General features: G+C 41.2%; 1 protein-coding gene across 1 annotated transcript; it reads right to left on the minus strand.

Annotated features, from left to right (window-relative positions):
- Nucleotides 1-726: 726 nt before the first annotated feature.
- On the minus strand, nucleotides 727-26562 carry INTS8 (integrator complex subunit 8). The gene is made up of 27 exons (XM_055799216.1): nucleotides 26365-26562; nucleotides 24749-24923; nucleotides 20610-20750; nucleotides 20132-20203; nucleotides 18906-18957; nucleotides 17732-17914; nucleotides 17104-17211; nucleotides 16227-16382; nucleotides 15630-15730; nucleotides 14119-14260; nucleotides 12873-12943; nucleotides 12580-12755; nucleotides 11796-11929; nucleotides 11093-11203; nucleotides 10205-10406; nucleotides 9541-9662; nucleotides 8295-8479; nucleotides 6786-6819; nucleotides 6043-6099; nucleotides 5898-5959; nucleotides 4744-4862; nucleotides 2830-2933; nucleotides 2246-2296; nucleotides 1527-1600; nucleotides 1390-1454; nucleotides 1246-1289; nucleotides 727-1015 (listed from the first exon to the last, which is right to left on the minus strand). Exons 1-27 carry the CDS (start codon nucleotides 26492-26494, stop codon nucleotides 899-901), a joined length of 2988 nt encoding a protein of 995 aa, XP_055655191.1. The 5' UTR covers nucleotides 26495-26562; the 3' UTR covers nucleotides 727-898.
- Nucleotides 26563-27239: the final 677 nt, after the last annotated feature.

The following is a 27239-nucleotide window of genomic DNA, read 5'->3' on the forward strand; positions in this document are numbered from 1 at the left end:
TCTTTTCTTGGTAAGGTCAGAGCTTAATGCCTGTCAGTTAGTAGTTGCCCATGAGCTCAGGTGCAGTATTAGAGGTAAGCAGTTTACTTTTCTGAAACCACTCCGCCCTTGCAGTGCCATGTAGCCAGCCCTGCATCAAATTCTAGCTCCACAGGAGACTGACAAATTTAAGGTGGCCCCTTAGGGCTGGCATGAACTTGAGTTCTGGTGTATCACTGACCTCAGGTAGGAGTAGAAGCGAAGAACCTGCTGCTGAAGGTAACCGTAACTGGAAGGACAGTCTTGGAAGGAAGGAGTGCTAAGACCCAGCCACCAACTTTCAACAAGAACTGGAGAGGGTATGGAAAAAAGGGAGCTACTGGTACTCTGCAACCACTCATGTCATAGGAACAGTATTTTAAACTTAACTGTGGAGCTGTATTTTATCAGTGTTCATAAACAGCATTAACTACTGTGTTTTCCTTGGGATATTCACTACCTCTGAATCACTTCTGTGATGAAGGGACAGTACTGGGAAAGATGGGTATTGGTCCTCCTCCCTCTTGCAAGGGGGCTCCCACCTGTGCCCCACATCCAGGGACGAGTGTTACATGACAGCAAGCAGTCCACAAAGCTGCACTAGAGCGTCAGGTGCCACCCACATTCAACTCATGCCAACTTTGCAAACTTGAATTCAGGTCTTCTTCAAACAAGCCATTGTGGAACTAGCTGAAGTTGCTTCCAGCCTTCTGTACAGTTTGTAAAAATAAGGGGTTTATTATAAGATTTCCTCTATTTCTAAAGAGAAAAGATTCTGGACTGTAAATGTTGTATAAAAACTTAAATGAATTTAAAAAATAAACTCTTGAAAGTTTTTTTCATTCCTGCACATTTTATAATAGTTCTGCCCAGCATTAGTCTAGAAGTAAAGTTTTGCCATTGCTTGAAGAAACTTCTTTTTTCTTCTCTGCGCAGCAAGCTGCAGGACCTCCTCAGGATTGCTGGCATTCAGCTCTGTCTGGCCGATGGCTTTTATCTTGAAACAAAAGAGGAGATATCACTAGCAACAGGCCTTCCGCTCAGGCTCTGCCATTACACGGCACCCTCAGCGCCGGTGCAACAGCTGCACACTGGCATCCAGGTGCTATTAAGAATCGCCCAACAGAATTAAAATGGGAAGCGGCCATTCTTTTCAAAGGCGGGTTCAGGGAGGGCAAGGTAACTAAAGGCAAGCCCACTGCCTCCAAGCCCCCTGCATGAACTTACTGCTATCTGGCGCTTGTCTGTCTCGCCCCTTTTGTGGTGGAGATCTGAGGGTGAGTCAAGGAAAGAGAAGGGGGTAGGAAACACTTTTCCAGCCACGAACACCCGGTACGAGCCTTCTGTAGTGCTATTCCGTTGAAAGGATACATGTCAAATACTCCAAGATGGTGACATCCCAGATGTATTCGTAGTAAGAATCCATGGCATCATGGCTGAAAGAGTACAGGTTAGGTAATTAACACATGCAGATGCTGTGTATTTATCAACTTTGCAGCAACATTTACCTGTTTTGTTCCTGCAGTGCCTTAAATGCAGTTTTATAGTCTACTTCTCTGAGGAACTGGCATAAAATGGCTACCTGTAAGGAAAGACTCTGGGTGATTCTGACAGCATTAATTCCCCAAAGACCGAAATCTTCTACACAAGACCTCAGTAATTCCCCCCTTCCTACACTCAAGTGCCCGTTTCCACAACAAGTTCTGAGCACCTGAACTTCGAGAGCATACGCAGCTCATTCCAAAACATCAACAACAGAGCGGCCGCTAAAGGGAAGAAGGGGGTTTACTCAAACCCAAATGCATTTAACAGCTGTTACATCAGTCTAATACAAGGCTTATTATTTCTTGGGGTTGTTCATTCTCCACTGCAACAGCCACATGGGGTTATCATGAGGAACGAGGCCAGGTTCCCAGCACCGCCCCACAGACACTGTACTTTTTCTCAACTCTACCAAAAATTAAATAAACCTGTAGCCTAAGAGAAAACCGGGACAAACAAACCCCTGTGACTATTTCTGCTTTTTACAACATTTCCTGGTATGTGTTTATTTACTCATTAATCTCAGTCCTTTTAGTGTCCTAGAAGCAACAGTAACAACAAAATTACTTTATTGCTGATTGCATTTGGATTCAGTTTTACTTTTTAGAAAATTCCTCCCCTGCCTTTTAACATCAAAGTAATTATAAACAAATGTTTTAGTTAATGCCATGCTTCACCTCCTTACCTGGGTGTGACAGTTGAGTAAAGAACAACACTTGATCATTCTTTTTATCACCTACAGGATAGTTAAAACACAAGTTTTGAAATGACAGTATTGGAACACAAACAGCAATCCCCCCCCCCCCCCCCCTTTTTTTTTTTTTTTTTAAATACAAGGGATCAGCTAAACAGCTACTGCCATTCTGAGCTGGTCTGCCCGCCCAGCCCTGCCCAGCCTGGTGGAGCTGGGGGATCCCCACACCACACCGTGATGTGTGCGCTCTGAAGCTTTTTCACCTGCTCACTACTGCACTGGAGTCCAGTGCCAGTGCTCTCCTCGCTGGTAGCTCAGCACGTTCAGGCTATATGAACTAAGAGAGAAAGCCTGTGCTTCAGCAAAGGAGAAGCTTCAGATTTTCTACGGGCTTCAAGCAACAAGCAAAGAAAAATGGATCTATGATGATTCATATCCCTCAATGCATCAAGATATAAAACCTTACAGGCTACGGGAACGCAGATGCGTTGAGCAGTTTTGTCTCTATATAGAATTAGGACGTTGACTGAATCTAAAGAGATATTTCTGTACATCTAAACCCCATTTTAACTCACCTGGTCTGTGTATACATCTGGTGGCACCATCTTATTAAAGAAGTCTGAGCATACAGCTCCTGCCTGTAGATAATAGTGAAGGGCTGCTGAGTACTGATTCGTTGCTGCAATGGAAAAAACACAAAATAAGGCCTTAAAAGTAAACATAGCAGGTATTTCTAAGACTCAGATCAGTTGTTTATAGAATTATTCAGACACATATATTTCATAGCTGAATTCTACTGGGAAAGTGACTTGCATATCACTGTTTAAAAAGCACAAACACACAGGAGGTGGTAAAACAGTGATAGAAAACTACACAGCTGGGAAAACTAGTAACATGGGCAAAGCTGTGCCTTTTGAGAATTACTTTTTATTCTTCAGATAGTTGATCTTAAATCCATCAAGCTTATGAGTGGAAAAGTAGTTTGCCTTCACCGGGTGTAGCACACGGGTGGTAGTGACACGGTTTAGTTGCTATGGGTTACAAGGAGCCAGCTGACACCACCACACACATCTCGTGGTTAAGCACTAGTTCTACTCCCAGTAAGTTCTTACTGAACAACGCTCTCTGGTGAGAGCAGGCTGCTTGGCCACTTTGTTCCTGAAACACAGACCTGACACATACCAGGCACGCTCCAACCCTTGCTCTTCCAGTACCAGCTTCTGAGGCTCCCTACAGAAATGCCCTCCTGCTGGGGCACTGTTCTACCTGGGGCCAGCAGTAAGTACTGCCGGTTTAGAACCTTGAATCGCTCTCCCATATACAAGGTGACAGCGCTAAACACTTGATTAAGACCCCTCCCCTTCACCCCAAGGGTTATAAAGCATCTTCTAGACAAATATGTCTCCTTTGGATTTCTGCCCATCTTACTGCACACCACAGACATCCTTCCAGTCCAAAAACCAGCTCTGGGAACATGCACCTTGGCTCCCGTAGCAGCCCAGAACACCAGCACGTAGACGGCAGAGGCACAGCTATACCCTCTTTTACTGCCAGAAAAGAACAATCTGGCTTAAATGCCAAATTTCACTAGAGTGGTCTCAACAAATAATCTGAGTGGAGGAAACGTCCAACTACCTTTGAGCACAGGTACAGCCATGTCCTTCTCTAGCACATACACCAGGTAGTACCGTACTTGTCTGGCTAGCTTCTGAAAGCTCATTCTTCAGCACCTACCGCTCTGCAGTCTCTTCACTCGCACTATGAAGTAAGCCCCATGAACTGACTCTAGACTGGGGGATAACTTTACAAAGCGTAGTATCGCATAGGCTGGGCAAGATTTCCCCAGGCAGCTGCTGCCTTGCTACAGTCTGGGTGTGTGGTGGTGCCCAGGATGTGAAACGCTGTGTGTGCTGCTGTACGTGCCAATTCTGCTGACTGCTCCCAGCTGAGGAGCAAGGGTAAGTACTGGGGGAGTGGCGGGGCAGGACAGAATGACATCTCAGCCAATGCCAGACCAGGAGTTTACGCTTCCTCATTTACAAATCCTAGATACCTCCCCAGATAAAATACAGATCCTCTCCACTCTGCTCATCACCTGCTCCAGCGAAGGCCATCTCCACTTTTAAAAGCAAGCACTATTCACGCAACTTTTTGTTCACTTAAAAGATTTGAATGTTAGGGGTTTGCGTAATTATACCACTCAAGGACCAATTACACTAAAAAAGTGAAGTTAACGATGACTCTTAAAGTTTCCCTTACCCTAAAAGCAAGTCCACATGACCCATAGAAAGCTCAGTCTGTCTGTAGGCTTAGACAACCTCCAAGACAAATTCACCTACACTATTTGCATCTAAAGATTTTAAACTCATCACCTGAGCTTCTTTTCCTAAGAGGAAATACAAGGAGGGTTATGTCAAGCAAATCTTAGAGACGTAAGGTACCCCAGTAGTGCTACAGACGTGCTAAAAATAGGCATTGGTTTCACTTACCAAAATAAATATCTGCCTGAATAATTAACCAGAAGTGGTTGTTTGCGTTGATAGTCAATGCATAGCTGACCAGCTCTTTTACTGTAACAGCCACAGCTTCAAAGTCCACCGATTGAAGACTAAAGGAAAAAAAGAAGAAAAACAATTCCTAAATGATTGGTTTGGGTTTTTTAAACACTAATCTCATTTCCCATCTAGTTTAAGTCCTAAGCACTTGCATTGTGTCAGGCAGAAATAACTCCAGGGAAGATTCAGCGTTGCCTAAGACTACTGTTGAATTGTGTCAATGGAGCAAGTCTGACAGAACAAACACACCCCTCACAGACTTGGACAAAACGTCCTGTGGCTGACACCAGAAAAGGGATCTGTGCAACAACATACGTTCTCAGTTTCGAGAAGTTTGAAGACAACACCTGAAACCACTACAAATTTTTCACAGCATCTGCGTGAATAGCCACAGACAACAATCTGGAAACCTGTGGAACCAGCTTGGAAGGAAAAGCTGGGAATCGTTTGGCACATTGCTTGGGCAGCCTCTCCCAAAGTTCATGTGGAATCTCCATTTTTTCTAAACATGTTTTTTCTCACCCTACTGCTAAATTTTGGCAACACTGAAAACAACTGTCTTCTGCTTGACCTTATACACTGAAGTCTGTACCAGTAACAACGAGACTATTCAATCAGACCAATTAAAGACAGACTAACCACACTAAGCATTACACACACTCTCCCTCACAAGAGTCATCTCTCCCAAAGCATACACGGAATCTAAACCAGTGAGGTTCTAGTCCCACGGAGCATCTAAACTTCACTGGAGAACTACAGTTCAATCCAGCCAGAACAAAGCAATGGATACCATATGCCATGTAGGATTTTGGCTATTATTCACACACACCCCTAAAAAAAAAGTTATTTCCTATTAGAGTATTATATAGTTCACATAAACCCTCAGTTTCTTGTACCCACATCTCCATCAGGACCATCAGACTAGGAACACAAACCTCCATGCAATCAGACCAGTCTGCTCACAAACAGAATGGGGGTCAGCAATGCCCTCACACGGAGGAGTCACACTAACACACAGTAACTAACTGGAACCAAACCCACTACGAAAACATGTACTTAGAAAATTGTATTTTTAATTATCATCTTACTTGGGGATGGATGAGGGCCAGATGGAAATGTGCTCTGCTGCAATATCATTCACAATATCTTCCTAAGAGAAGAGAGATGGTAAAAGAAATTACAAAGATAAACATTTCAAGAAAGCCAAGTAGGATGCTTATGATATATACTAACCCGAACATTATGAAGTTTGACAAACAGGGACAATATTGTGGTTAAAACCAATGGTTCCTGTAAAGGAAAAAAAAAAAAAAGTATTCCCATGAACTAACAAAACTCCATTTTCTTTCCTAAGCTTTAAAGCTATGTAGGAAGTTCTGAAAATCATTTTAACTTCCTATAGAAACAGAGCAATACTTTGTTAAGTACTTTGTTAAGAAACCTGCAACACAAGGATACGGTGATAAAGTTTCTGCAGGAAGTAGTTAATTCAATCTCCCCAACTAACTCCTTGTATATAACCTTTACTTAGGTTTTGCACATCTTTATGTTGTTTCTGTGGCTACTGCCTAACATCAAACTTAAGCTAGGTATGCTACAACTTTCTATGCATTTACAAACCCACAAGCTATAAACAATTTCCCATCCTCTTACTTCCGCTGCTTAGTTATGATGCAAATAGCACCTTCCCCCTCCCTCCAAAAGGTAATGCTTTGCTTCCTGACAGCTGCAATACACATACTCTTAATGTTAACAGATCTCCATTGTCAGAATTCAGGGTAAGATTGGGGTTTTTTTTTTAGAAGCTGTTCCACACTGCTGTATGGCGGGTATAGCAAATCCAGAAGTTTTTCAGCCATACCAACCACCTATATAGCTGTCTGATTTTCTGGAATTTAACAGGAAAAATCCAGAAAAACACTGTATCGAAAAGAAGTTCTGGTTGCAAACACATTCTCAAGACCACTATAACTTACCCGAAGCTTTTTGATGAAGGACAGCAATTCACTCCTAAATTAGGGACACAAATACACAATCATCCACAACAAGGAATATATGCAAACTTAATACACTGGAAACAAGAGTCAGTAAAGCAATTTCTTAACCTGTCAAAATACCCCTTCACCTGTAAGTTTACAAATGCAGGGTACAGAAGTGAAAACACTCAAGCAGGTCATTCACTTTTAATATAGTCACTAGCAAGTGTTACTTTTGTATTTAAAATAGGTTAAATAAGAGGTATCTATTATTCCACAAAGCTACAAAGGGCATGAAAATCACTACGTAGTTAAGTCAACCATTGACTCTTAAAAGGGAAAGCAACTGAACTGTACTGTAATTCTCCAAGCTAGGGCTCCAACAATGACCTACAGGCTTACAGAAGAGGGTACACAGTGATCGTTTATAATGTACATTGATTCCTTGTCATGCCACATCAGAAGCTGTCACCACAAGACAACCTAGACAAGCACAGCCTGTTTAGGAAAGGTTTCACTGCCCCTTTTCCATAACAACAACAGGGCCACTGTCCTTTGCTGTTTGGGTCAGAGGTGTCAGAAAAGGCTCAGTAAGCTAGAGTACACCTGTACTGCTTCCTTTGCCTTGCCAGAGCGTACAACTGAAACCTACAGCAAGCACGTTCCCCCCTTACATCCATCCCACAGCAGTGGAAGCTAAAGCAGCTGGTCTTTAGGCACACATTAACCTGATTAGCTCAAAGAAGGTAAAGAAACAGTCAATAATTTGACAGGGGCACCTTTCCCAAGTTTTTAACATAGAAAGTTGTTCAATATAATCATACATTCCAGAATTTACTCTAATGGGCAACTTATAATCAGGCTTGGAGTTAAGAACAGGCTGAAAACACTGAGTGGACAAATCAAGAGTCCCAAATCAATCAATCTATCAGTCAGTTAAGGCTAAGGCTGGCTGAAATTACCCCAGTCGAGAGTATTTTCTTCCTTTCCCTCTCCCCAGAAGCTCAACTGAACTAGAACTTCATTTCAAGACTGAATAATGTCTTTAGATTCAGAAAGCTACATCTAAGTATAGACACATGCTGTGAGCTAGGTGTTCAATACAGTTATAAAAGTAGCTAACTGATAGACTCAATGGAGACTGCAAAGCAATTCTATTCAGTATGAAGCCGACAGCCCCCCGTCGGTGAGCTAAACTGCCCTCTAGACGCCATTGACTTTACTGGGATATCTACACTGATTGTAATGGGAGCACACGCATACATGCTTTGGTGTCTGTACATTGACCTGAATCCCACACACTCCTTTTCTCTCTCTGCACATGAAAGTCAACACATCACCACTAGTAATCTGCCCACTGGTGGTATTGGATGTTTACTCAGAAAAGATCTTTAGCTGCTGTCACCGCAGCACTCCACACTGTGGAATCCAGGCAATTTCTGAAGGGAACATGGGGTCAAATATACAATTCAATCAATCTTTAAAAATAACGTAATAACCCCCCCATACCTGTACATAATGCCCAGTGTAGACTCCCTGTGTTTTATCAAACTCACTCTGCCATCATTCCCCCGCTTGTGCTGGTTGGATACACTGCAGATTTGTACGACGACTTCCCAAAGGTCTTTAGCTGTCCGTCTACTTTCTTTGGGACCCGGAAGTTCTTTGCAGGTAGCAGCCAGCAACTGCCCCAGCTATGCAATGCAACAGAAAAAATACAGTAGCTACAGTTTCTCTGAACATTGACTACAGCAAAGGAATTACTGGCACTTATAATGGCTAAACAAGTGATTTTAAGTTAGAAACCACAAAGCATTGTGACTGAACTCAGCAGAGGACATCGATGAGAAACCTGGAAGACAGGAATTAAACAGAGGATTGTTCTCTTTATTAATTTCCTTAGGGTATATTTCATTACTATAGGCTCCAGAAAACAAGCTTTGTGCTCTGACTTAAACACACTGCATAAAACCTAAAGCCCACAAAATATAGTTTTACAAAGACTGGCTCCCTAGAACTCCCTTAACTTTCATATAATAATTAATCTGAACTGAAGCTGGCTCCCTCTGCTACACAGAAAAGCTGAAACTCAAAATGGAAATTAGGAAATACCACAGGTAAGCAGAGCAGGCCAAAAATTAATCTGTCCTGTAATGTGATCTGCATTCAGCTTCACTGCCTGACTCTGAAGCAGAAACATTGCTGTAAAACCATTTTAAGAGCAAAGTTTTTTTAAAAAAGGCAGTGCTTGAATGTCTCCAGAAATTCAACGCTGGTGTTGGGTTAAAAGATGGAACCATTATAGTGCATTTGGAAAACAAGTGTCTTAGGAACAGAAAAAACACCAGACATGAAGCCTGAGACCTGCACGCTTCTCATACCTCCTACATGAATCTAGGCCGAGTTCCAGCCCAGAGGAGAGTCCTTTATGGAAGTGCTGCAGGGTTTCCATCAGCTTATGGATCATAACCACACATGACTGCTGCTTACGGAACCAACCTCAGCTAGCAGCCAACAAAAGGGCTGAGATGCAGTTTCTTTCATCTGTCCTTGCAGCACAGCCTCCACGTCTTTTGTCAACCGTCAAACCACTTGCTGCTTAGCCCTGCTGTCTTCTACACCAGACTGAATTCACTATAGCCACAAACCCTGACACTCTTGAGAGAGAAGGGTACATACTTTTAAAAGTACAAAAGACCTCAACAGGAAGAGTCAATTACAGCTTGACAAGGCTTTGAGACTGAGCACCCGTTACCTTCACATAAGGGTTAGTTTGAACCAGAGGTAATGGAACTTGCATGGTCAAATATTCATTCTCACACCAGTTTAACAGGAAGGCAACACATTCTTCAGCTATAACTTGTCGAAGAGGAATATCTGGAAGAAAAGAGGTTCTTTGCTTAACTTTTTTTAAGAAAACACTGCTTATGAAAACAAGCAAAACCCATGTCCTCTAACTAGCCACTGCTGTTCCATAGTTAGTGCAAAAGAACACGATGCTTAGCCCTACAAGCGATCTCACCTCTGAAAATTAGGAGCAACAGCAGCTTCCTCTAACCACAACAGTACTATGTTACTCCCTCAGCATGAAAACATGCAGACTGCTTTAACAACTAGCGAAACTTTTCAGGTAAAAATGCAGACATATTTATCCTGTTCAAGTCCTTCCAGTGGCATGAAGCAGAAACTGTCAGTGTTCAGTAATATGTAGGCATCATGACACTGCTGTTCTCATTTACAACTTCTAAAAACTAACTGAACTCCTAGAGACTCACTAAAACCAGCCTTAAACTTCATGATTGTTTTTTTTTCCAATTATACACCTAAATGGTAAACCTACAATACAAAGTCAGGTTTATTTCCCTTTTTCTCAAATTTTGTGCTTTACTGCATCCCAGGAAAGACTGCAGTGTACTTACCGGGTACTCTCATTTCCAAGTATCCTCTGACTCTGCTTATAAGATCAGAAGGAGGACGTTCTCCAGAAACACCAGCTCCAGCTTCATGAGTATAAATGTCTAAAAGCAGCATTTCATTCAGCATGACTTGACGGAGTTTTGGAGAAAACTCTGTCACGAGTTCCAAGCAAGCAGCAAAAAGCTGTTTTGCATGGACAAAATCCTGCAATAAAAAGGATATGCTTTAATGATTCCTAATGGATTCGTAAGAGAAAAGACTAAGAGTCAAAGTGCTGTTTAGCTCTATCCTGGCTGAACCAGCCTTGACATCCATTATAGTTAGCACTGCTCAAGCATCTCACAATTACCATTTATATTTTTGAGTCCTTTGGACTTGCTATTAAGTTTAACAGTTCCAACAGTTCCAGATTTTTCAAACAAAGCAACAAGCTTAAGCAAAAAAATATCAGAAATAACTACTGCATATTAGGTACAGTTTGGCTTTAGTTCAGCAAACTATTGATATTGTCAATTACAAGGAAAATAAAACAGCATTCCAGTTAATTCCTTACGTAAAACAGCCAAAAGAACAGCATTTAGTATCAGTTAAGTCAAATCACTGCTGGGTTTAGAATCAATGTGATTTAGTACATCATAACCAAAACATTGTATGAATGAAATTAACTCCGGGTCCAACTCACTGGAAAGCCATGGTCCTTGCTCTACTGATGGAACTTTGTGAGACAGAAATATTTAACCCTTATATGACACACAGAGTTTGTGTACGACATCTCCCTTGCCCCTTAATTTTTCAATTCCTTTTCTCAAAAAAGGCTTCCCATATTTTCAGTGTTGTTACAATTCAATCGTCCAAACCAACTCACCAGTAACTTCAGATGGTTTGCTCACCTTAATTGTACAGCAGTGTAATCCCTTTGCCATAAGGATGTAGACCAAATCCCTAGTCAGACTGTCTTTGATTCCTAAAATAACATTGCCGTAAACATTTGGTACTTCCCACTGGGAGAGAAATACATAGGACATTTGCACAGAAAGAGGTTTCAGAATTCACATCACTGCTTAAAACATAAACAAAACTCAAATATTGAAAATGATTGCCAATTAAATGTCAACTCTTTCAGTTTTATATCTAATCCGAAGTAACATATGGCTCATATAGAAGTACAATACAAATTGCGAGCTCACCTACTTTGTTCATACTCTGAATATGCAACAATTGGGAGGGGGGGAAAAGCAAGAACAAACCCCCCAAAAAGACAAGAAATCATTACATAAAAAAGGAAAATCTCTTCCTCTCTACTGCTCCGAGCTTTTAGTGACAGCAATATTATTTTAGTTTAAATTCCTAACTAGTCAGAACACTGAAAGCAAAAGCTACAGAAGCTTGTTTTCTCACAAGGAAAGTTTGTGGTAACAGCCAGTAGTTCCTTAAAACAAAAGTTTATATGTTTTATTGTAACACTTTTCATAGAGAATGTGAGTTTAGATAGGTATCATCATTCTTACTAAACCTCCATTATGCAGAGGGAAAAAAACCCCTCACACTGAAGATCTATGCCAAGGCTCACAATGACCACATTAAATAAATTACCTTATTAGAAACTGTCCAGAATTGGCGTTCTGAAGTCATACCATGCAACTCAATTAAGATCTGGCGAATCCTCCAAGGATCTACTGACAATATGAGCTGATGTTCAAGCTGTCCAATATTGACACTTGCTGAAGCTAGAAGAAAAGCAATCTCAGGTCTCCAGTGCATTCCTTCTTGATGTAAATGCTTATGTTTCTTTAGTATGCAACATTTTAAACATAACACAGTAAGACCAGCAGATACATTGATGCTTTTGTAGGCCCTGTGCATCCTTTCCTGCCCTTCCACAAACACCTTGCACTAGCTTCCCAGCTCCCTGACCTAAAGGGCTGCTTGCAATGCCCCCTTTCCTCACACCAGCATCTCTGAGTATTCCCTTACCCTTGCTCCAATAAAGCAATAGGTTCAAAAGCTGCACCAAAAAGCGTTCCCATACTGCTTTAATGAAAATATGCATTTTCTCAACTCATTTAAATCAATGCAAGACTGTATTAGAGCTGAAAAGGTAAGTTCTTTCCAGCCCCAGTCACCATCTGGCAGCTCTTATGTTAGCTTTGACTTGTGCAGCTGCACAGCCAGCCAGCTATGTCTGGGAAATGAACTGGCCGAAAAAAAATCTGTGTTTCACTTTGGTAGGTTTAAAACTTCATCCAGATGGTACTCCTGGACCAGCTCGCCACACGGTCTCACAAGCATTAGCGCTGGTGTAAGTCCTGAGACAGGGCGGCCATTCTGGGAACAGCTGTCACAGATTTTGTTCAAATCAACTGCCAATGAAAATTACCTGGGATATCATAAAAAGAAGTCACTGGTTTTGTACACAGGTTGATTCGAGGAGATCTCTTCCTCATTTGATCAATGAGCAGCTTCCGTTCATCATCTTTCAGCAGTTTTATGAACAGCTCATGAGATGAAATCATAAAGACAAGCTGAAGATCTTCCAAACCCAAACACAAGTTTCTAAACAAATAAAAAAGTTAATACATGAGCAGGAAGAAGCTGCTTATTTTTCCAGTTATAAGTTCTCAAAACATTTGTGAAAGTGTAAATTCATGTTATCTTAATATGGGTACAAACTTCAGAAATGCTGCCATTTTTCTCTTCAGTGCTTCCGAAGCATCTTCCAAGTTTATTGATCTTGAACAAACCTGAGAAAGAAAGCAGATAGTAATTAAGCAGCCTGTTAGAACTTTTAAATATTTAGTTACAAACAGTGTTACTGCCCAGTCCTGACTATTAGGATCAGCCTGTAACACACTCTCTCAAGTGAGGCAACAAAGTTATCTGATAAACACTGTAGCCATCACAGATGGATCAGGTTCTTTCAACCTGTACACAAGACAGGGTGTTTCAGATAACTGTGATCTTCCCCCAGACACAATTTATACTCCTTTTCCTATTCCTTTGATACTTGGGAGAGCTGAAACCGAGTGCCACAGTATCAGTCAGCCTCACCAGATCATTAAGCACATTACAAAGCCCTTTTACGTGAGTTTAAAAAGAACAAGCATTTCTAAGTGCAAAACTGAAAAATTCACAAAAGTAACGGGGTTTGGGTTTTGTTTTTTTTTAATAAAACAGCAGTTGAAAGAACTAAATAGGTGAATTTAATTGCCAGCATGAAACTTTTTTTTGAGAAATACATTTTAAGTCCTAATGAAAGCAGCTGATGGAACAGCTTTTACTTGCTCTGAAGTACAGAGTACTGTCAATCAATTCCTGCCACATGATTGAAGAGACAAGCAAAAGACAAGGTTCAAATGAAGAAAAGGAGATATGAAAATAACAGCAAAGCAACCAAAGGATTAAATTTAGTCTGAGCAATAAGTTTCCTAAAAAACTTCACTGAGAGTAACAGTTTAGGTCTCACATATACAGTAACTTCAGGATCATTTCATGACGCGCTAATTTCTACAACAAAGCTGGTAAGGAGAAGTGGTCCATATCAACACACACTTATTTTTCTAATCTCTCTCTCTCTCTCACGCAGAGAATTTGTTTCTTTGTTCTTTGAAAACAAGCATTCAACAATATATCACTTAAAGATATTAATAGCAGCAATTTCAAATCCAAGCTGAAGCAACAGGTCAACACTGGTTCCTCCCCAACAGACGGCAATGCAGCTATGAACAGAGGCAAGACTGATCACAGAGTGTAATTGTACTAACTGCAAAGAAGCTGAATACAGTTTGAGAAGTTACCTTAAAATGTGTTTTTCTCAGCTTCAGAAATCTGAGCATTACTTGCAACAATAATACAGTTATGTGGGGAAAGATATCTCACTGAATACCAATTCCCCTTCTATTTCAGCTAATTTCTTTACCTCAAGGAGGAAGTCTATTTTCTCTTTGCTGGGTTTCAGGAACAGCTGACAAAACTGAATATCAATTGTTCGACCCTGCAATACATCACAGACTGTATTGCACACGCAGACTTTGAAACAAACTTCATCCAGAGCATCATTCCTGCATGAACACAAAACTGAAGATCACAGAACGTCTCTGACAAACACAGAGCTGGTACCACAGCAAAGCTCCAGGCCCCAGATCCCATGACAAGTTTGCAGCACATGCCTCTGCTCAAGACTGCACTCAGAAAAATTTTACTTAGGATCTACTTCAGTTTACCCAGGACCCTATCTTCTCTAAAAGAAAATTCCCTCCCCGCCCACAGCTCTGTTTCACATGCAGGCTTCATTACCACTTTGGCCTGAGCACCACTAGAACTTCCAACTAGAGCAGTGCATGGCTGACAGCTCAAAAGACTTCAGGAATATTCATGCATCTCAGAATATAAAATCATTGGATGAAAATCAAAACAAATAACCAGAGCCTATGGCTTCCTTCTCTTAATCCTCCTCTGTGTGCCTTGTGCAGATTTCAAAGTCATGCTCATCCATCCTTTGTCTAACACTCATCACCTGAAGGCGCTCTGTATCAGGTATGAAAGCACCCCTAGACACTGCTAAGCTACAGCCTCTAAGATCACCTTAATTAAAGAGATGTTTATTTGACTTCTCTCTGGCTGAAGTGAAAGCTGAATTCAGTAACTACTAAGCTCTTACACAAGAGGCTGTCAGCATCGAGACTTCTTTTTCCTCACACGTTTGTAAAACTGAGCCTCTCTCACTTTTTCAACTGAAATACTGTAGGCACCTTTCCTTCGAGAAGAATTGTCATCATGATTATATGGAAATGCTTTTCATATAGCCCTGATTCAAGTGCCTAAGCTCCACTGAAGGCTGAATTTTGGATGTGGCCATGTGCTCAGCATTTCTCAACTGGGAGCCGTCCACAAGCTGCCCTTCTAATGTGCCTAATTCTCTCTGCTTATTATACATTTTTTGGTATTAACCATACTAATCCTTCAGCCCTGGGCTAGTTCAGCAGTGCGCAAGGCTCCTAATCACAGGTAACTACACTGCCAGTGTTCCTAATGAAGTACGTCTCCTACAATATTACTGCTTAATATTGTTAGCCTGACCAGCTTTGACTTCAAGTTTTAAGACCTCTAAAGAGGCATTAACTTAGTTATACATTGTATATATATGTATGATAAATTATGACACAAATAAAAAAAATAAAATCAGTAAAGTGGTAAAATTAAGTGTTAATGTTCATTAAATTTTACCCATAAGGCACAGTGAGATAAGATCAAAACACAGCTCCTTAGTTGGACAATGTAGTTTAGACCATTACTAACAGAAATACAGGCTGAAGTTTCTTGTACATAAGTAATTCGTTGTTAGAAGATTTTGTATACTTTCCATGAAAAACATAACTAATGAAAATTGCTTTTCATCATCATTGAACAGATCATTATTTAACGTCTCACCCTTGTTGAGCTTTTTGGAAGAGTTCTCTCAGCACTGATTGCCTGAACTGAACAGGTAAGCTGAGGGTTACATTATCTTCAAGAAATATCTTCACTACGTCCTGTAACACAAACACAACTGGAATAGTCAATGGATAATGCAAAAGATACAGATAAAGTAATTTTCCATCTGGTAAAAATCTTCAAACTAACAGAAGTGGCTTGCACCCATATGTAATGCTAAAATTCATTAAACAACCAGAAAGGGACCAAACAACAACAAAGTTCTCTATCATCAGAGAATCAAAGGAAAAAAAAAAACCAAACCAAAATACCACAAACTTGCACATCCCAGCTGCAACATTCCCTGAAACCCAAAGAATTAGATTCTACCTGAAGACTCCATATATCAACAATCTATTTAAATTGTACGGAATCCAAGCTATTTTCATCCAATAAGTATCAAATTATGTTATATTCTTATATATGTGTATTCTAAAACAGCATGTTAATGGTTAACAAACAAATTTATTAAAATCCATGTCAGTTCCAGCGGAATCATCTACATGGAATGATTAAAGAACCCCTCAAATACACGAGTTCATTTAAGCACCCTACCTGATAATTGCCAGATTTCATACAGCTATGGATTTGACTATAAGGAGTTGCCTGTTGAGATGCATCATCAGAAGATGAGGTAAGAACTCCACAGGCTTGACAGTACCCAGCTAACCGTTCTTCATCTATGGTAAAATGAAGTGATGATGAACCATTCTGAAAAGTAAGAGTTAGTCAAATCTTATTGGCCAAAATATTGTAAAACATAAGCTTAATTCAGGAACAAATGGAGACTTACAGTATCCCAAGTAACAGCAAAACAACAGAAGAACGTGCATGTACACATTTTTTTAAAAGTACACTTTTATACATGCTCTTTACAGCTTAGACCACGTTTAGTCTATTTAAATACAAATGTGAGTTTTGCAGGTTCTGAAATATAAATATGAAGCAAAATAAAAAAGGAAGCATACCTTAATTCTAAATTAAAATGTTGTATTATTTAAAAGGTCGGAACATGTACAAGTTGATTTCCAAGTAAAAATTAGATAAAACCAAAATATGACTTGCTGTATAGTTACCTTCCTCAAACACACATCATCACAATCAAAATACCACAAAAGACACAGAATGTACTGTTCAGTTCAATTAATATTAGCACCGGAGCTATTATTCTTGCATTTCTTGGATAAAAAACATTTGTGTAAGAGAACATTCATTACAAAACATAGAACAAAGCAGCAATATACTGCAGTCACTTAATATAACTTCAAAGGCGGCAATGAGAAAAAACAAAAATTGCTGTCGAAGTCCCATGAATTTTCTTTAAAAACCATGTGTATCATTAACAGTTATTAAATTGCTAAAGAAGGAAGCAAAATTTAGACAAATTTTTTTTACAAGAGTTGAACATACATGCTAATAGAACACCCAATACCTTGGCAATCAACTCCTTTGTTTTGAAAAACTTCTCTTTAGCATTTTCATGAACAGCTGCATTTGTAGATCCTTGTTGAAAATAGATTGCACCCAAATCATAGCAAACCTGCAAATAGCATTTATATAAATCACTTTACCTTGGATATTTATATAACATTTTAAGTTTAGATTAATTATTTCAGCTCAAACCTTACATGTACCTTAAACTACTCCCAGTTGTATCTAATGTACTGACATACACTGCATACCTTTCCCCACTTATTTCAATTGTTTGTTCTTTAACTATGACCTCAGTGTGAGTAATTCTGCACAGACATGACAAAATTACAGAATTATTTCCCCATAATTGTTCACTAGAATGCAATAAGCTGCCCTTGTCATATAACGGTTTACTCCAGGGGGGTAGCATGGGGGTGGGTGGGTGTTGGGGGGAAGTAACAATATTTACAGTGTTGAAGAAAGCTCTAATAAATGTAAAAACCAAGTCAGTAATATCTCGTTGCATTAAAAAAGAACACAGAAAATTTTAATAGAAAAATACCACAATTTATCTCAAAAATTTTATCTAATACTTTCGCTAAAGAAACAGACACAAACTGAAAGCTTTAGCGTAGAATATAAGCTACCTGGCACTGTATCTCCTCTGCACTGATTTTCAGTCCAGCTGTGGAACTTTCTGTTTCTCCATTCACCATACCAGGCTCCATGGCTAATAAATCCAGAGTTCTTATAGTGTGCACGTAAAGATCTTTGTTTAATTTAAGTGCTCCTTCTAGGACCAAGATGGAATCAGCGGCTTGCTCTTTCAACTGTAGTAGTTCAAACACATTGAAAAAAATCAACCTCTTGGTATGGAGCTTAGCTCTGGGTTTAAATTAACACTAGAAATGTATCAGTACAGCAGAAGGATAGCACAAAAACCTGTCCTTATACACTTGTCTCATCGCTATGTAGAATCTACTCCTGTATTTCTTGTAAAACAAAGAAATCTGTGACTTCAGTTTCAGGTACTCAGAGAAACAGGATCAAACTCTTAATTCCAATTGAAACAAAACATTTTTCTGTTTCACCTACACCTTTTTATACACTTTTGGAGCATTAAGTTATTCAACAATCAGATTGCAAACTTTAAGTTATTTTTTCACCGCTGAAATAAACCCAGCATCTACATGAACAACAAGATTTAAAAAAAAAAAAAAGGATAAATTGGTTAAACAGTTAAAACATCATTCATGCTCATCTACTTGAAAAAATATGAACAAGTAAGAATTGTGGAAAATGTGTAATAAAATTAAATGATTCCAAGTAGTACAAGAGTAGGAAAATGAGCTAGGCTACTTATGGAAGTAGCTCTTTCTTGCTTTTCTCAAAGGGAAACGCTTGGGGCATAACTAGCATTCTCTTGAAAGTTACATACAGAAAGCAGTCAGCTACTAAATGCTTTTAAAAAAAACATTTTAAGTCTTGAGTTTTTCTGCCATATGATTTTGCAGCTCAAGCATGATATGGTCTTAATTACTAATCACACTCTGATTTTGTAGAGGTTTGCTCTATTCATTTGCCACCAACAATGGGCTGATGAAAGAATACTTCCATCACACAAAACAGATTTTATACTACATGGAGTGCAGAGACAACACCGTCCAAAATGCACACAGTGGGATTGTAGCAAATGCTAAGTGGCAAATATAATATAAATGTACTGAATCCAACAAAAGTGTGATGCCATTGTTTATTTCCTGTAAATTTACATGTAAATTCAAGCAAAAATAAGCAGGGGGGGAAGTCAGTAAGTCTCACCACTTTCAAAATATTTTCCGTTAGTTCCTTTTCTTGCTGCATCTGGTTCATCCTGGAAAATAAGCAGAAGAGGTCAAGATCTCAACTATAAAGCAAACCTGCATGTTATTTTACTTCATGTTCTAGACCACAACAATTCAGTCATAGTAAGTTTCATTTCATTACATTTTAAACATTATTACACAGATCCACTGACTGCTCTTAACCATCTATATCTGAAAGACAGCATTATATAACAAAAAGATAAGTTTTGAATGAGAATGTGGTTCAATAAAATGGAGGTTACAAAGCTTTGATTTTTTTTCTTTAAAAATCACATTGCTAGTATTAGCAAAATTATCATGAAGAAATCTGTTTCCACAGCCTCAAGTCCCTTGAAGCTTCACTATTTAAATCTTCTCGAGCATGTGTCAGAGGCAGAACTGTGTTCATGTGTTTATGCAAAAGCATTTTTAAATTATGCTTATGCAAAAGTATTCTTAAATTATTTCCCCATACAGAATTTTTTCATTCAGGATCAGACTTTGATACATATACGACAATACAAGATTTATAGTAAAATGAGTTGTAATAGTATTTTTAATTAGCATATTTAACAGACTCTCTCAAACAAGTATAGCCTAATGCTACGCTATAAAATGAACATAAAAAACATGAGAAGTACCACTGAGACACTCCCTACTATATCAGAGAAATTTGTAACATAAGTATCAATTCCAAGGACAGGTTGTAACTAAAGCCACAAAACTTTCAGAATGCAAAACTAATACTGACGTCAAATTCCAAATTATGGCCTAATGAAGTAAATTAAAATATTTCTATTATTTCTCAGGTTACCACACATAATGTGGCAAATTGCTACAGTAAAACAACCATATTAAGCAAGCTACTGTAAGTTAAAACAGGATGTGAGAAATGTAACCTAAGCTACAGAATAAGCATACCACTTAGGCAAATCACCATCTCTCTTTCTCCCAGATTTTTCATTCTTCTACAAATTCACAGCGATGGTAACACATTAAGAGTGGAATGACAGACAAGTACATACACATATCAAGCATGTTAACAGGAAAATAAGAATATACTTGAAATAAGTATGAGTTTTCCATGCTACAACTAGCCATTTTAAGCAATTTATGTCATTAACATGATTTAATCCACTGAGACATTAAATTTCTGATTACAAAATGCACACAAAATTCAAATTAATTGTACTTGTAACTTACACATTTAACTGAGGTGGACCAGGTTTCACTTGCTTTACAGGAAAACTACTTTGAACAATGGTCCTTATGGCCCTACAGAGAGGAGAAAATTAAGCCAAGAATGGTATTAGCCTCAGAAGCATAATAAGCAGATTACATGTCTCAAAAGTATGAGTTTATCTCTTCAAATACATTACACCATTAGAATACATTCTCTACTCAAGAGCACATCTAGTATTTCAGAAGTGCTCTTATGTCCAGAGAAGCTAAAAGACAGCAAGACTTTTATCTTTGTAAGGTGACAGTTCAAACTACTACCTTGACTATTTTTTTAGAGAACAAAACCAACTGTAGAATAGCTTTTCAGACCCAGCTCCTCATTATAACCCACCTACAGATCACAAAGATATTACTTTCAGATTCTTTCTCCTCTATGAACAGAAGAAAACATTGCTTTGTTCGATGATGATTTTAAGATTATTGCCTTAAAGTTGCTTACCATCTGTTGTAGAGTAGTATTGCCATCGCAGTGGTTGGGGGTAAGCTGGAGAGGTCTACATCCACATGTTTAGTTCCTGGGGGAACTTTGCTGATACATAGAAGTTCATTCAGTAGCATGTTCAATACAGGAACAGACAAGCTATTAAAAAATAAATAATTAAAAGAGAGAGTTAGATACTTCATACAGTAATCCCACTTTTGGAATGTTTAAATAATATACAATACCATTCAGTACTATATAATTACTTAACATCCCATGGAAGTAAGGGTAGTAGGATGTTTATTTAGCATAATGAAATGCTCTGTATCAGATGGCAGTCTAGATCAGGTATGTAGGTCAGTTACCAGGTGTTAGCAGCAGAAGTTACGCCCAAGTGGAAGGCTGCCCCGACAGCTGAACTACTACTGTGCACCACTCTTACTCCACACAGACACATCCCCTGAATAATCAGTCACCTATAACAGCAGGTCCCAACTGGTGAGAAATGTTTTCAAAGTAGTCCCAACTCATACTTCCAGAAGGTAAACAACCACATTTCCATTGCAAATGGCATTTCATTCACATAAAGAGAACACTTCTCCATGCTATCATGGCTTATCCCCCTTTCTGCAGCATCCACTAACAAACAGTGAAGTTAAGACTAGGCACTGGAATAGAGCGCTGTAGAACACTGTAAGCTGCATTACGTAAAACATGCATTCAGCTGGGACAGAACTTTCCTTGATAAAATGAGAAGATATGCGGGCTGGACTGCATCACTCCAAGCTTTTGAGGCATAATTTAACACAACTGAAACATTATTGCTAATTTAGACATTATTTGAAATTAAAAGTGATGAGTTACTGCCAAAGCACCTTTGACCTTGTGAAAAACTTGCATTCTTTGCAACCAGCATAGAAAACGATCAGTGAAACTACACATTTAGCAACTAGAGTCAGAGTTCAGGTAAAACAAATTTTAGGTCTTGTGTTGTATCAGTATCCATGCCTGCTACAAAGGTGTAATTTTAAACTAACAAAAGCTGGTTTTACTGTGTGAGGTCCAGGAATCTTGTTTTAGTTGGCAAGAGTACAACATCATTCAAATGTTCATAACAGCAGAAATTTAAAAAAAACTTGGGTCAAGCCGTTATTTTTATTTCTTTTTAAATGCCATAACTGAACCTTTGAGTATAATCAGTTAAAACACAAGAGCAGTTTCTTAATTAAAAACAATTTTGGGCTTCACAAGTTAACAGAAGAGGAACTCTAGCTACTGTACAGAGATGCTAAATTGGTAGTTGAAATGACTTCATATTGTTTCTCAAAAAAACCACCACAGATGACAAGATTGTTTTGTCCAAAACCCAGAATCAGCCCAATTGTGTCATACCGTAGGACTGATTTCTGAATCAGGATTGTACCTCCATTTTAAGAAGTAAAGGTACTAACTGACAGGAAATACACCATGAATAAATGTCAGTTTAAATTTAAATTCCTCCTGGAAGAAGGGAAGCAGCCACTAAAATAAAGCAAGCTCTCCTGGACACATTCACATCTGCTTTCAAAGCTGAAGGTATATATATAAAGAAACCCCCTATTGTATACCAGATTCTTTTGTCCACGCTGTATTTTCACAGCTAACCACAATAAAGGTTTCTGTTCATTCTCTGCCGTTGTGCACTATCTTGCAAAGGTCTTTGGCAAGCAGTAATCTTCCCTCACAACATTAAGGCAGACAAATAGGATATAGCTTAACAGATGATAAAAATATTGGGGGAAGGTGGGGGTGGCGAGAACTTCATAGGTAAAAATTAATGACATCTCATTGTTGTGGCTTAACCCCAACCAGGAGGTGAACCAGAAAAAGGTAAAACCCATGGGCTGAAGCAAGAACAGTTTAACAACTGTAAATTGTCAACAGTTCAACAACCACAACAACAATTGTAATGAAGAGGAGAGAGAGAGAGAGAGGAATAAAACCCAAGGGAAAAAAAGCCCAAGCTATGCACAATACAACTGCTCACCACCCACTGACTGATGCCCAGCCAGTCCCCAAGAAATAACTGGTCCCTTCTGGCAAACTCCCCCCAGTTTATATACTGAGCTTGATGATCTGTGGTACGGAATATCCCTGCGGCTAGTTTGGGTCAGCTGCCCTGGCTCTGCTCCCTCCCGGCTCCTTGTGCACCTCCCCACCGGCAAAGCATGGGGAACTTGAAAAGTGCTTGATTGAGAGTAAGCACTACATAGCAACAACTAAAACATCAGTGTGTTATCAACATTATTCTCATACAAAATCCAAAACACAGCACTGTACAGCTACTAGACAGCCTCTAGACAGCCTCTGTCCCAGCCAAAACCAGGACACTGGTTCCAAGCCCTTTTACTGCTCATTATAGTACATTATTAAATAAATTGTAATACAAGTGAGGAATACAAATAAAAGTACACATGAAGAAACAAGCCCTACCAGCAATTTGAAGGAAAATATTTTTTTCAAAACACTTCTGAAATAAAAAAAAATAAAATCTATGCAACATTGTAAAGAGAAATATTTTCAGATCAACTCAAGACGACTTTTTGGGTGGGTTTTTTTTTCTTCTTTTAAAGAAACTTGTAACATACTCAGAGCCAATGTTACTTTTATGTAATGAAGAACTTCTTCCAAGGCGTCTGCAAGCCAAATGATTTGTTTAGTAACTTTATCAGAGGGCAGGAAGGCTCTGCAGAGGGGTCTGGACCAATGGGCCGAGCTCAGCTGTAGAAAGTTCAACAAGGACAAGTGCCCGGTCCTGCCCTTGGGTCACAGCAGCCCCAGGCAGCGCTGCAGGCTGGGGCAGAGCGGCTGGGAAGCTGCCTGGGGGAAAAGGACCTGGGGGTGATGGTCAACAGCCCGCAGAACATGAGCCAGCAGTGTGCCCAGGTGTCCAAGGGGGTCAACAGCATCCTGGCCTGTATCAGAAACTGTGTGGCCAGCAGGACTACAGAAGTGGTTATTTCCCTGGGCACTGGTGAGGCCACACCTCAAATACTGGGTTCAATTTTGCAAGAATCTTGCAGAGAAAACTCACTGCAGGAAAGACATTAAGGTGTCCAGAGAAGGGCAACGGAGCTGGTGAAGGGTCTGGAGCACAGGTCTTGTGAGGAGCAGCTGAGGGAACTGGCGTGGTTTAGCTTGGAGAGGAGAAAGCTCAGGGGAGACCTTATTGCCCTCTACAACCACCTTAAAGGTGGTTGTAGCAAGGTGGCTGTCAGTCTCTTCTCCCAGATAACAAGCGACAGGACCAGAGGAAGCAGCCTCAAGTTACACCAGGGGAGGTTCAGATTGGGTATTAGGAAAAATTTCTTCAGCCAAATGGTGGTCAAACATTGGAACAAGCTGCTCAGGGAACTGCTGGATTCACCACCCCTGGAGGTGTTTAAAAATAAGACATGTAGACATGGCATTTAGGGACACGGTTTAATGGTGGTCTTGGCAGTGTAAGGTTTACAGTTGGACTCGATCTTAAAGGTCTCTTCCAACCTAAATGATTCAATGATCCTATGCAAATTACAACTGGGGCAAGCAGTGCCCTGCTAAGATTTTACACAGCTGAAGTGCACCTCCCTAATGTGCTTAGCGCTGCCAGAGTAAAGAAGTTCCCAACAGTTCTACCTCATCAGAGCATTCAGCAGCTGAAATTCTTTGGTTTAAAAAAATTAAAAGGAAAAATGCAAAGGTGGAGTTTGTCTATTTCAACCAGTCAGTTCAGTGATCTAGTTTGCAGGTATATAGAGTTCTTCACATGAACAAAGCCGGAGCAATACCTCCAACTTTAAGCATGCCAGAATGGAGCAACTTGCCACTGAAGAAAAGCATAACCTAAAATTCATCTTTATGCAGTTTAGTATGTGGATCTTAATATCTAAAGCCCACAACTCTTGCTCTCTGAATTATAAACAGTATTGATCTGCTCACAGATATTGCCTTTATCAAAACCTTTTTCTAACTCAACAGATGAAATCCAACTTTATTTCAGCTGTCAGACCCAAAACTCTTCTTAATGGTAGAAGATACTGTCAGAAGAGGGAGCAAGACAGACTTTCATTTGTTAAAATAGAGATCTCTGGCAACTTCAGTTTAGTAATTTCAGCATGAAGATTTACAGATTATACCTTTTCTCCAACACATCCAAATCCCACTTCAGATGAGCAGCAACTTTAAGAGCAAGAAGTTTTAAGATGCGGTTTCTTTTGTTATCGGGTGGTGGCTGAACTTGGTTCTGTTCATTCACTGATGGTTTTGAAGCTTGTTCCAAGAACTGGACAATCAGCTGTACAGGTGGTGGATCTGCAAAACACAATCACTTTCCAAATTCTTTATAAGCCCAGAAATCAATTTCTTGTTGCAGCTAGGAACAGGGATCTATCTCCTTGTCACTCATACAGCTGACATTGCCACCTGGCAGATTCTAACCCCAAGGGTATCTTGCTTATGCCGACCCAAATCAGACTATTAAGATACCTTTGTTTAACCTCCAAGTTTACTTGACCATTATAACCAAGCTCTCAATACTTTCATTTATTCTATTTTGTATTAATTTTCTGTATTTGCATCTACAGAAAATAAGTGTTGCCTATTGAGATCACAAGTTAGCTGTTGCAAAAATATCCACCTACTCTTAGTTTTCCTCTGTATTTTAAAATATATTTACAAGCAGCTGCTGGTACCTCTGAATACATTTAGAAGATACTTTCAGACCAATTAAACAAAACAAAAGTCCCCAAATCTCTCTCTTACGGTAAGATAGTCTCTCTAGTACCTTTGTGCTACTTTGAAAAATTGAAGCCAAATCATAACTACTTCACTCTCACTGAACTTTGTGAAATGTAGAACTGGTATTAATTATTATTTAAAATCATAAAATAGCAGTGTGAGATCTAAGCACAAAGATAAAGGCTGACTATACTTAAATTTACTTCTTGCAGAGGCAATACTGTCCCAGCTTTTCCCGTTTCCTCCACCTGCCTGTGGTATTCAGGTACTGGAAAAGGCGATTCCCACTTATGATTGTCAAAAGATCTGCTACTTTTAAATAAGGTCACTTTCTTACAATACATCAGACTAGGTTTCTATTCATTCCAGGTCAAAGATGACAGAGCAATTTCGGTGCTGAACCTTTAGGCCTCTAGTTCCTGGCGCTAGCAAGACTTTCACGGGGGTAAAACAGCTGCAAATTGTAACGATTTCGACAAAGAACACTTCACATTATAAAAATAAACAAATTGTAGCATTTCCACAAACAAAATTCACATATGCGAAGGGAGAAGTGATCCACCACGCAGGAAAGATAGAGAAATTACGTTATTAAACAGGAAAGTTAACGTAAAACGAGACAAACACATTTGCGCTTGCTAACGCCGCGCTGGGCCCGCCGTCCCCGCCTCGCCCTCCGCACCGCGCCGCCCCCAGCCCCCCGGGGCCGCCCCGGGCCTGCTCCCGGGCGAGGGCTCGCCTCCCACCGCGTCACCGGCGCCGCAGTAGCGAAGCCCCCCGGTGCCTCCCCGAGGAGGGCAGCGCGGGAGGCGGCGCCGGTGCGCGGCCGGCAGCACCAGCAGCAGGCCCCGGGAAGGCGGAGGCAGCGACCGAGCGGCGTGCCGCAGCCCTGAGGGAAGGGGCCCGCGGGGAAACGAGCGAGCGGTTCTTCCCCGGCGCCCGCGGAGGCGCCGGGCAGCGGCGCCGGGCCGCGCCTCAGGGGAGGTGGCCGCTGGCAGGGCCGGGCCGCACGCACCGGGAGAGGGCTTCTGCAGGTGCTGCTCCAGCAGCGCCTCCTCCAGCAGGAACTCGAACCAGGAGGTCTGCGGCGGCGTGCAGGGCCGGCTGGAGGTGGCGGCCTCCCGGTCCGCCGCTTCCGCGCTCATCGCCGCCACCGGCCTCGCCCGCCCTAGGTCCAACGGCGACAAGATGGCCGCCGCCCCCCCTCCGCGCGGGCGGAGCCCCGGCTCATAGGGCCGCCCCCGGCCCGGCCCAGCACGGCGCGGCGGCGGGCGGGGCCGCGTCCCGTTACCTCGCCGGTCACCTGCGCTGTGGCTGTGGCTGCGGCGGGCGGGGCCGCGTCCCGTTACCTCGCCGGTCACCTGCGCTGTGGCTGCGGCGGGCAGCGCACACCCCCGGGAGCCAGCCGGGTGGCAGGATAGCCTGACCTTCATCCGCACCGGTGTGGGGCGTGGGCAGCCCCCCGCCTCACCGCCAGCACCGCCGCAGCGTGCCCCCCCTGCGTGTCCCCCGTGGCCGGGGTCCCTCGCGGTGTCGCTCCGAGGCCCGGCCCCGCCGGAGCGGCGGCTCTTGCCGCCCGCCCTGGCAGCGCAGCCCGCGGGCTCGTAAATCCTCCCTGGCCTTACCTCTCCCTCCTCCCGCCCCTTCCCCTGCTGCTGCCGAGTTCAGTAACAGTAAATACATGTTTCGATGTGTGGTGACGGCAGTGAGCTAGAGAAGGGGGCGGGAGGGCAGTGCCCGGAGCGCGGCCCTTCCAGTGGTCAGAGCGGGCTCCTGCCGCCCAGCCCAGGGCAAAATGGCTGGCGGCCTCCGGCTGGTGCACACCTTCACGCCTTATGAAAAGGCGGAGGAGCTGAGACCTCCGTCCATGAAGAAGGGCAGATGCAAACC

This window comes from Falco peregrinus, chromosome 3 (genome assembly GCF_023634155.1).
Source record: "Falco peregrinus isolate bFalPer1 chromosome 3, bFalPer1.pri, whole genome shotgun sequence".
Taxonomy (NCBI): Eukaryota; Metazoa; Chordata; class Aves; order Falconiformes; family Falconidae; genus Falco; species Falco peregrinus.

Bases quoted from the DNA above. Each gene is read 5' to 3' on its own strand.
- INTS8 (XM_055799216.1), bottom strand. From the start codon at position 26,494: ATGAGCGCGGAAGCGGCGGACCGGGAGGCCGCCACCTCCAGCCGGCCC. The intron at 18,958-20,131 runs GTAAGTTACAAG...CTTATTTTCCAG, and splicing joins GGTCCACCTCAGTTAAATGT to GATGAACCAGATGCAGCAAG. The intron at 2,934-4,743 runs GTAAGTGAAACC...TTTCCATTGCAG, and splicing joins TCAGGCAGATATTTATTTTG to CAACGAATCAGTACTCAGCA.